At 47.9% G+C, this 11,084-nt stretch overlaps 1 protein-coding gene across 1 annotated transcript; it reads right to left on the reverse strand.

Moving 5' to 3' along the window:
• On the reverse strand, positions 1–8,020 carry YIPF6 (Yip1 domain family member 6). The gene is made up of 7 exons (XM_054996010.1): positions 7,915–8,020; positions 7,605–7,733; positions 7,347–7,425; positions 7,096–7,138; positions 6,095–6,220; positions 4,347–4,504; positions 1–3,285 (listed from the first exon to the last, which is right to left on the reverse strand). The coding sequence occupies exons 1-7, from the start codon at positions 7,954–7,956 to the stop codon at positions 3,170–3,172; spliced, it is 693 nt and encodes a 230-aa protein (XP_054851985.1). The 5' UTR covers positions 7,957–8,020; the 3' UTR covers positions 1–3,169.
• Between the last annotated feature and the right edge of the window lie 3,064 nt (positions 8,021–11,084).

Raw genomic sequence — 11,084 nt, forward strand, 5'->3', positions numbered from 1 at the left:
TTTAAGACCTGTATATAATTTAATCAAACACAAGTGAAAAATAAATAGCTAAAAACAATAGTGGTTCAGCATATCGGTGCCATATCACTGTGTATTCAAATGGACGATTTTCAAATATACAGGTATTATTTGTACATTTTTCTCCATATGTATAGAACCAGAACCAGCCATGTTTCCTCCAAAGGGCCTTCCTCAGTAGTATAATTTCATATAAAGCATCCCATAAATATAATAAATTAATGCAAAGTGCCTGACTGTGAACAGAATGGGTACAAAGATGTTCTATTAAACGATCGTAGAGTCAATGCACTCCAGGAGGGACAATTCAAGAGAAAATTCATCACATTTTCTCATTTGCCAATAGATCTTCTTTGGCCACATCAGGTACATTCCACCACATCAGGGGTACAAAGCCACAGTAAGGGCTGATTTAAGGCATATGACCTGTATTGTGTAAAATCTCAGCATTTGAAGGCAGCTGGGAAATACCTTTAAAAGTGATCTAGTATTACACCACACATCTCTTAGGATTTTAATTTTTAAAGTCTTAAGACTTATCCTGCCTACATAAATGCAAGCAGTGAAGCCCAACATCAAAACTATCATTTAAAGAGATCTTTTATATAGCCACAGCAAACATGAAACGGACAGAAGAGTGACTGGAGGGGTAATGCACACACACAAACCATTTAAAGCTTAAGTTCTGCTTTTAGATAGGGACTTACCAGTGCCACACATTTGTTACGACTCTTATTCCTACAAACTACTTGGTCAGTTTTGCTGTTTTGTACAGCATTAGTACATGCAGTCTAAATCCTAGATTGTGCTTACAGGACTTAAAATGTCCGCATTGATCTCTGCCACACTCTATGAACTGCACAATTATTTTACACTCCCCTCTTGCCCCTGGAACCGGAAACACTTGGAGGCCAGAGGGATTCTGCCCTCTTCTCCCCATAAACTTGTTCATTTGCTGTGTACACGTCCATCAGCTCACCCAGAATAGCTGTATGTGAACAGTCCTTACACAGAGCTGGTGAGAAAAGCTGTCATATGGAACTTTGTGTGAGAGGCCGTTATTGCGACAGATCCTACACACGCCCAGTAAATCTGATCATAATATGAAAATGGCTTTCACTGATCAATCTGCAAATAGATCCTTGTATGTTGTTTTAGGAGGCTTACTATGTTGACAGAACAAAGAAAACCCTAAAAAGCGGTATTTTAATTTTGATAGAACAAGTCACCTTGAAGAACAAAAGTGCAAATGAGGATTTGCGCTCTTTTCAGGTTAGACAAACACAAAACGGGCAGTTTAATTTTCAAGGCTCCTCTGCGTCAGTCTTGTTCTCGTGTCTTTGGATGACCCAGAAATGTTCTTCTAAAGCAGAGGTCAGATCGGAGGCTCAGCTTCTCATGAGAAGACCTCTCATGCATGTTAAAAGGAGCGGCACTTTAAAGGACTGGTTTAAAAGTCCTCCTGGAACTTGTACAGACACAAGGAAGGCCTGTTTTGATTTCTGCTCACGAGGACCTCGAGAGTTTGCCTTCACAGGTGCAAGCGAGCGAGGACAGTAGGCAGAGTCTGCTGTCCACTGAATTCCATATGGCCAATATTGCGATGCTGGGCAACAAATGCCTACACTGCTACAATTCAAAAGATTCAGAAACTGGGGGCACAAAATGCAGGCCACTTTCCCAAGTTGTCACTTCAAATGCTTACCTTTCCCCCCAGGGTTATTCTATTTTCAAATTTGATGCAAACGGAAGGTCAGTTTTCCTTTTGTCCCATCATACAGCTAATTTACTCAGCATTGTGTGGAACTTAAACAGAAAACCTCAAGAGGCGTGTAAGCTCTCACCAGATATTCCATACAGAACAGAAAAACGCGTGCAAAGCTAGTCCACTGTGCATTTGGAAATGGGCAGTTCCGAATAAGCCGCTTCTTTCACCGTCTCTGCCTGACTACCATTCTTTGCTGACGTCAGCAGATTACAGTCAGCACCAATCTGGGAGGGGTGTGTGTCTTTCCAAGCTTTGGCAAGAGCTCAGTAGAGAATTCAGGATTAAACTATGTGCACATAGAGTTTCAGTGAATAATTTATATAGCTCCCTCCTCAGTTCTTATGATACATATTTTCACATTTTCTTTCAGCAGTTACATTTTCATTTAACAGTTTCCAAAAGACACAGGAACTGAACAAATGCATTCATGTCAGAAAGACCAGTTCACTGATGTGAAGCCCCCATTCAAACACATTTTCATTTAGAACTAGATCCTTACAGCAAGTCCAAGAAGCCCATACCTTTCATAAGGACTGCTTTCCCCCAAGGCCTCCTTGGATTCTCCAGTGTTAAGTACTGGAGCCCGTGCGCAGTGTGTTCTGAAAGACAGGAATCTCCTCTGTCGTAACTCACTGCCAGTCTCCAGTTGTGTTTGCACCCAACGGTCACTGTCCAGCACCCACCATCTTTCTCAGGACAAAATGCTTCATTGATAAAGTACCTTGCATGTGATCAAGACAACTGGCAAAGGGTATTGTTCCCATGAACTTGTAAGACTTAAAACATGTTAAATGCATTACGCTCAGGCTGTGATCTGATCTTGGCTTTCTGGAGCAAGCTTTCCTGTTGAGCTTGGCTGGGCCTCAAGTAACACCAGATTTTCTGGTGAAGAACTAAAATGGGTGAAAGAACAAGACACCTTCTAACCAACTCCAGATAGCTTTCTGTGGTTTGCACAATGAAGGGATTGAAATGTTTGCATTTAAAAAGGTGTAAGGCGACATTCTATGGAATGTAAAATGTCAAGGGTGGACTGGAATTCCAGGAAGCTGGTCAATGTTGGATATCAACCTCATCAACATTCTTCGTAGCTCAAGACAGGATTCTCTGGAACTGCCCTTCAAGCTGCAGCATACTTCAAATGGGGCAGGCAAGTCCCCTGGTGGGCATTTACTATAGCAGCAGGACAAAAGAAATACTCTGCAGGGAGATGTCAGCATCATTCAAGAAACTGCTTCACAGAAGAACAAGGAATTTGCGAGTAATTCCTAGATTTATCCCATTTTCTGCCTTCCCACAACACATACTATCAACATCGATTAGAGGACCGCACGGGGACAGAGCCAACTGCCACAAAAGCACTTCTGTGCTCATTACGCCTCCCTAAGGAGCGAAGGTGAAGATCATCCAGCTGATAACGAAATAGAAAAGGAAGATGGGGTACACAACCAGGGCCTTGCGATTCGGGGGCTGGCTATCTGCCAGGAAGGCTGTAGAGGCTGGAAAGAACACAGAAAGAAAACTTGGAGTTAACACTAATTCCATACACAAAAGCAAACTCTCAGTTGAAGCCTCCTGTGAATTCAGAGGACAAGTACCTGAGAATGGGGGCTACGTGCCTGGAAACGCTTTCTTTTGCCACTGGGAAGAGAGCAGACTTCTTTCCAGAAAAATCTGGGCTACAAGAACTAATCTTTTGTCATCCATAAGTCTACAGTCTTTCCCCCCCTGCTTTTTTTAAGCAACTAAAATAAATAAAGCAAACAGTCCTGACCCTTAGGCCTACAACAATCTAAAAATATTACTCTAAAATCAAGCGGATGTATTTTCTCATAAGGGAAAAATTCCTCCGAGAGCTTTGGCCACAATTGTGCATAAAGGCATTCCCCTCCTGTCAGTAACTCGTGCCTCTGCACCCGCCTCATTCCTCAGCCAGCTTAGCCCACAGAAAGGGAATGTTCCATTCATGACAAGGACTGGCTGGCTTTCAAGAGGGAAAAGCCCACGCGGCTCCCCAAAAGGCAGCACCGTCCGCATCCTCACGTGCACCAAGCAGCAGCTGCCCAAACCATCACTTGCACATGGAGCAGAACTGGCCCGGCAAAGTTATCCGGAGAAAGCCGACTTGGGCTAAGCCGTGCCCTGCAGGAAGAACTACTGAAAGAGGAGAACTCTTTCCAGAGCAAGGGGCAGCCTGTGGAGGGAGACAGGAACACTCCTCCCAAGCAGGAAATCTACGAAAGCCAACAAAGACTGGCCAAACACGGGTCCAACAAGCAAAGCCTATATAAGCAATAAGATCCGAAACATTTCCTGGTCCTTCTGTTTCAAGTAAACAGTGCATAATCTGTGGGAAGAATTACGAAGCAGAAGAAAATTTGGTCCCTGGGAGCAGAAAGCACTGTGACCCACCCCCACCAGTGAGGTTCCCGGCTAGCAACCAGGTAAAGAGTCTCACTTATCTGCTGTAAAAGTGTGCCTACACGCACAGAATGGGGGCTGATCCAGATTACATGCATAGAATGGGGGATGATCCAGGTTACCCCCACCTCAAACTTACCTAGAGTTGACCAGCCAAACATAGCCATCACCACTAGAAGGCGCACAATGAAGCTGATGGTCCCAGAATATGCTAGAAGCACCAGTCTGCATACCAGCAGAGCCACTGTCAACGGCAGGATGCAATAGCCCAGGACACAAAGGCTCTGAAAGAAAGATCTGCAGGAGAGAAAGACGCTCAGCGTCTGGGCTGCAGGGAGATGCAGGGCATCCAGGCCAACGGGCTCGACAAATTCTGTATTCACTGGGGCATCAAACTGACATTCTGTGCAGCAGAAATGGTCTGACTCCACACAGTAAACCTGAGGTCATCGAGCATTAAGTATTTTACAATTACATGCAGATATTACATATTGCAAATGAAAACCAGGAGGAATGGAAATATTTTTCTTTCCTGTACAAATGAAACTACACAGAATTTACAACTGCCATTTGGAAATATTTTAAGAGAGCGAGAGCCAGCCCTGACCTACAGAACTCCTCTCCTCAAGTCAGAGGCACAACAGAGCCACAGTCGCTTTCTGCCCAATCCGCACATTTTCAGCACCAAGGGAGATCTGTGTTGAACATTCTCTTCAAACAGCACCCATCACCCTGGGCCACCTGAAATAATACAACTACATCAAGTGGCTCTTATTCATTATTCCGTTTTTATCACACCCGTTCTCCAAGGAACTGTGCATATCACTCTTCCCTTTCTGTCAATTTTATCCTCAACAATTTGACTAGTGGGCTGAGAGAATCCACGCCCCTCTCCCCATTGGTTGATGGCTACGCAGGGAGTGGGGGTCCACGTTTCCCTGCTCCTAGTACAGCATTGCTCTACCACGCTGACTTTCTCTCACACAAACATGCATTTCTTACTGCTTCCCAAATACACTGTAGAACTGTTTGACAAAAGATTCTACATAGTGATTATTCACATATCTCGATAACCACCATGTGAGTACAGCCTTTTCCATTTACATAGAACATACTTTCCACAGAGAAAAATCGCACTGGGGCAAATGTTCTTAACTTGTGATACATGGATCCCTAGATGAGTCCATGCACTGGGTGCAAAAACCGTGTTCTTCAATTTCCCTCCTGTTACTTTGAAAATTGTCTTTGTGAAAAAAATCTTCATGTCAAATTATGTTATTAAGGCATTATTTCAGATACTATGAGATACTATTGTACAGTCAGGTAATGTACAATCGTCATTGTTGCCATGTTATGCCGTTGACAGGGATTAAAGAAAATGTCCCCTGCCATTAGGATTATCGACATCTATCTTTGTTTACATTGGGTCACGGTGAACTTTAAGGTAAGCATTTAGTCTTTTCAAGTGTTCACTGTAATTTTTTTCATTCCAGACTAGTTCTTACAACTTATTTGCTACTATGTACCTACGCAAGCCAGGGTTTTCAGCACTTGTTGCTATTCAAATGAAAAGTTGAAACCGACTGGACATCAAATACAATTTCAACGTCCTTCCAAGCCAAACAGTAGACTTCTCATTCAAATTTACTTTTGAGCAGAATTAAAGTTTACATTTCATTTTATTTACACAATCTTGGATTTACTTCATTTTTTTTAGGAAGTGGCAATTAATTAAAATAAATTGTGTGGTAAACATTGTATGTGTTCGTGTTCATTCTTCTGGGAAGAGGGGGGGGGGTCCACTGTGTTCCTTAGATTCTCAAGGGGGCCCATGACCCCCCCCAAAAGACCCTGAACTGCTGCTATTCCCACTCAAAAAGAACTCACATGGTTCCTCCAAGCAGTTTGGAGTTTAGAGTTATGACCACAGCTCCAAACCAAATGATAACGAAGACTTCTGCGAACTGCGGCCCTTTGTCTTCCGTGCTGTCAGCTGATCTTCCCTGCAGCATTCTAGGGCAGAGAAGAGAGCAAGGCAGGCTGGTGAACGAAGAACAGCAGGCAGAGCTTCATATTGATATCACTCGCTCCCAGAATCTCTCCCTCCACTGAAGTAACTGGGGAAGCCCTGGTGAGCTGCCAACTAAAATGGGATTGTCCCAACTTAGGTTTACAAGAGTCCTGAAAGCTAAGGGAAAGAGGCTTTGGCTTCAGAACAACTTCCACAATAAGGGAATCCTGATGTGGTTGTTTTGTGACGATAAGTTAATTTTGCTTTATTCCTGTTGATCAGGATAACATTCAATTTATATACTGCCCTTCAGGACAACTTAACACCCACTCAGAGATGTTTACAAAGTGTGTGATTATTGTCCCTCAGGGTTCCATTTAAGGGCATATCTTTGCAGCAAGAGTCAGCACCAACTCTGCTAAAGGCCAAGCCAGCTGAGGGCACATCTTTTGAAGTCAGCAATGAAAGAGAACAGTGCAGATAACAATAACCAACATTCGATTTATATACTGCCCCTCAGGACCATGTAATGCCATTCAGAGCAGTTTACAAAGTGTGCTATTATTATCCCCAGGACAATCACCCTGGGAGGCGGGTGGGGTTGAGAGAGCTCCGAGAGAGCTGGGACTAGCCCGAGGGCGCCCAGCTGGCTTCAAGCAGAAGGGTGGGGGATCAAACCCGGCTCTCCAGATCAGAGTCCAGAGTCTGCTCTGAAGCACTCAAACGCTGTTCTACTGGTACAAACAGCAACGACACACGTTGCAAAGGTGGGTCCTGGGCCGGACAAGCCACGCAAGGAGGGCTGCTTTCCCTTTACTCTTCGGCACCGCCGCCCCCGCCCCGCCCCCGCCCCAGTAAGGAAAGAAGAGCGACTTACAGGGCCAGCAGGACGCAGAGGATTAAAGGGCCCCACAAGTCCCCTGGAGGGAAAGAAAGGGACACGGCGCCGGCTGAAAGCGGCGACCCCCAGCCCGCCCCCCCCGCCCGCCTCCCCTCCCCCTCCCGCCCGCAGTCCGCGCAGGGCCGCCGCTCTCGACGCCCCCCAGCCCGGCCGCCCCCCCCCCGCCCGCCCGCCCCAGCGCAGCGCCGCCTTAGCGGCCCCCGGTCCCGGCGGGCCCCGCTACCTACAGTCGCGCAGGAGGGCGCTGCTCTTCTTGGGGTAGGCCACGTGCGCGAACTTCTTCCCCACCGCGCGCAGGTCCCGCATCTGAAAGCCCGACAGGCCCCCCCGTCACTCACTCACTCACGCCCCCCAGCCCCGCGCCGCCCCCACGGGCCGCCCCTCGACGGGCCCGGAAGGCGGACGCGACGGTGCGGGCCGAGCAGCCCCGGCGCCAGGGCGCTCCTCGGCCCCGCGGCCCGCCCCCCCCCCCGGCGGCCACTCACGATGGTGTCGCGGACCGGCTCGTCCAGCGTGGAGGCGTCTTCGTCGGCGGGGCCGGAGCGCAGCGGCACCGCGATCTCGCCCTCCACCGGGATCCCCTCCGAGATCGACACCTCCGCCAGCCCTGCGAACTGAACGCGCCCAGGCCTCAGCGGGCGGCCCGGCACGGCCCAGCCCGGCCCAGCCCGGGGCCCCTCGCCGCCTCGCCCTCGGCCCGGGGCCCGCCCTCCGTCCCTCCCCGGGGCCCCCCTCGCCCTCCCCTCGCCCCGGCCCTCCACGCTCCCTCCCTCCCTCCCTCCCTCCCGGCCTCACCAGCGGCTCGGCCGCCGCGCCCGCCTCCTCGGCCGCCGCCATCTCCGGGCCGCCGCTGCGGAGCTCCGACGTGGAAGCCACAGAGGCGCGGCGGCGCCTGGAGGGCCAGAGCGGCCCGCCGCCTCAGCTTCCGGGGCAGGGCGGCCGCTCCGCCCTCGCCGCCTCTGTGGCCCAACCCGGAAGCCGCGCGTCCCTCCGGGCGCGCTCCTCGCTGGCGGCGGGTTCAACCGTATTCGTGAGCTGCCGCCGGCTCTTCGCTTTCCTCTGTCGATGCAAACTGCACACTTGGAGCCGGCGAGGCTCCCGGCCGGGAGAAAGCGGAAGGGCAGCCAGGTCTTGAGGGAGGAGGAAGGTCCGCCTGGTCCTTTCTTGGCTCCGGTCTCCAGATTTATGCATCCTGAGGTCGGCACCGCTTCCCTATTAGTTCATAAGGTTTTGTAGTAAAGAAAAGGAAGTGTGCTCTACGTGCAGAAACTGCCTCATACAACCATAACAAGGCCAGCAGCACATTTTGTAAAACTGGAAATGTAGAACTTGGTACACGTATTGTGACAGGGGTGTCAAGCTCATTTGTTACAAGAGTCAAATCTGACCTGTCATTTTGTCACATCAGGCCATGTGTACCACAAAATATAATGCCAGCTACTGGAGATATAAACTTTATAAAGGACACAGGCAAACCCAATTAAGGATATTTTTACTCAAAACGCAAACATCATCAAAACATTAACACTTTTACAGTATTTCTTTTATTTAATACTTTGATAACTGACACCTCTTGCTCTGAACTTTTGCATCAAAATCTGGACTTGAAGCCATTACATCTTTCCATGCCATGCAGTTAAGATTTTGGTTTCACCTATAAATGCCACCCTTTCTGCGACGTTATCACTCCCGCTTCTCCCAAGGAGACTTACTCCCCAGTGAGCACACTCCGGATAACAGCTTTCTGGGGAAGGAAGTCAAGTTTACTAGTACCTTACTCCCAAGTAAGGATGGTTATTACAAGAGACTGGAGAACAATCCTAAAAAAATACTGTTCAGAATCCTATTCAGGTCTATTCAGTGGCTGGAAAGTGTTCTCAGGATTGTACTGAGCATCACAGATGCTTTAGGCGAGAATTCCATTTGCAATAGCAAAACCAACAACTTCAAACAGTGACCATTTCGCAGTCTCTAAAAAGGAGAACTGATTCCAATAAAGGCCATTTTGCTTGTTTCCAAGCAGCGGCATTTGCATACAGGACCCTAAATGGTCTGGGGGTTGGCAGCTAAAGAACCACTTGCCGCCCTCTGTGCTTGCCCGTCCATTAAGATCTTAGTCAAAGACACAGCCTGGATGCCTCAGTCTCCCGGAAGTGGTGCTCCTCTCCTGCTCCAGCTAGTCTTTTAGGCACCATCTGGAGTCTATCTAGACCCATTCTGCCCTCACTCCATTGGCTACCTATCAGTTACCGTGCTCGGTTCAAGGTAATGGTTATCACATACAAAGCTCTTCATGGCCTTGGCCCAGCATGCCTATGGGACTGCCTCCCTCCCTATGTTCCTCCACAGCAGCTTCGCTCATCTGAACAGGATCTCCTGCAGGTGCCAGGCTGCACATGGGCGAAATCAACAGCAGCCCGCACACGGGCTTTCTATGTGGTGGCCCCTACCCTGTGGAACGGCCTGTCTGAGGAGGTCAGAAGAGCCCCCATGCTTCTGGCTTTCCACAAATGATGCAAAACCAAATTATTCAAAAAGGCTTTTGTCTTGTAGGGAGGGGCTCTCAGATGCTTCACGAATGAGTTAGGTGACTTCATCACTATGTTGCCTTACATATTATCTGCTGCTTTGAATATGTATTCCTGTATACTACTTGTGCTTCATGTTGTCTAACGTCAGCCCTAGAATTGCTTATGTTCTGTTTCAGCATTTCTTCAACTCTGTATTGGATCCTTACTAATGCTATGTCTTTGTAAATTGTATTTATTTACCCAAATGGCATTGTTTATGGAAATGTCCTTGAAATTGACTGTACTAATCGCACACTGTGTAATCCGCCTTGAGTCTCAGTGAGAAAGGTGGACTATAAATGACATTAAAAAATATATGGTGCAATGGCTGATTTTTATCAGGGAGTGTTTTTGATGTTGTATGTTTATACAGTTTTACTGACTTTGGCTTTTAAATTAACAAAGCAAGATTTTAAAATCTCCCCAATAATGCAGATATGTTACATCTGACTATGTCTTACTAGGAACCACATCAAGCCTCTGGAGCTCTCAATAGTTTTGCATGTGAAGAGGCCTTAAGTACCTTAACTCACATCCTTGAGCCCCAAAAGCAGAGAGAGCTGCAGGGCCTGGCTCTCTTTGGCTGGGAGAAGCCAGGCCGCCGGTGGCATTTGGCCTTGGCCAGCAGACCAGCCTGCCATGCGTGTCCTCTTGCTGTTGCCTCCTGCTCTCTGGCCAGCCTCCTAATGTGTCAGCATCCACTCCCCCCACCCCCCCACCCCCCATCAGAGCTGCGTTGCTTTTAACATTCTTCCCACAAAAGATGGCTGATGGGCAGGGAGTGGTGACCAGACACTTGTAAGGAGAGCTGCGGAGTTCTTTCAAGGGAGTCCTTCTAAGTGATGCAGGAGCAGCAGTTCTGTTTCCAGAGCAAGCTCCACTGCTCCTTAAAAGAGGGAGGTGGGAGAGATCCTTTTTGCAAGGCTGAGTTTGAGGCAAAGACCAGAGCAGCTCCGGTGTGCTTTAGAGTTCAGAGGCCTGAGCCTGAAGCCAATTTCCAAGCCGCAACTGCAGCACATAAATATGGTACTCAGGCCCCTTTGTAACTGGTGTAACTGTGAGATCCCAGAACAGCATGAGAATGTCGAGAATCCCTCGACAGAACTGCAGTGTACAAGAGGACCAGCAGCCCATCTTCAAAGAGCAAGAGGTCAACGAAAAACCAGTATAAGAAAACCTCATTACAGAAATTGAAGCATACTTTGATGTTCCTGATAATTGGCATAATCGCCGTCAATGTTTCTGCAGCCCAGCACTGGTTGTTTTATTTTTATTTACTTATTTATAGCTCTCCTTTCTCTTGGTGACTCAAGGCGGATTACACAGTGAAGTTCAATGTAGTCAGCAGCTGAGGCATTCAACAAACAATAGTGTATAGATTGGTTATTGTGCATC

This window comes from Eublepharis macularius, chromosome 13 (genome assembly GCF_028583425.1).
Source record: "Eublepharis macularius isolate TG4126 chromosome 13, MPM_Emac_v1.0, whole genome shotgun sequence".
NCBI lineage: Eukaryota > Metazoa > Chordata > Lepidosauria > Squamata > Eublepharidae > Eublepharis > Eublepharis macularius.

Coding starts and splice junctions, on each gene's coding strand:
- YIPF6 (XM_054996010.1), bottom strand. CDS start 7,956: ATGGCGGCGGCCGAGGAGGCGGGCGCGGCGGCCGAGCCGCTG. Junction 7,734..7,914: donor GCGCGGCGGCCGAGCCGCTG/GTGAGGCCGGGA, acceptor GGGCGCGTTCAG/TTCGCAGGGCTGGCGGAGGT. Junction 7,139..7,346: donor CAGCGCCCTCCTGCGCGACT/GTAGGTAGCGGG, acceptor CTTTCCCTCCAG/GGGACTTGTGGGGCCCTTTA.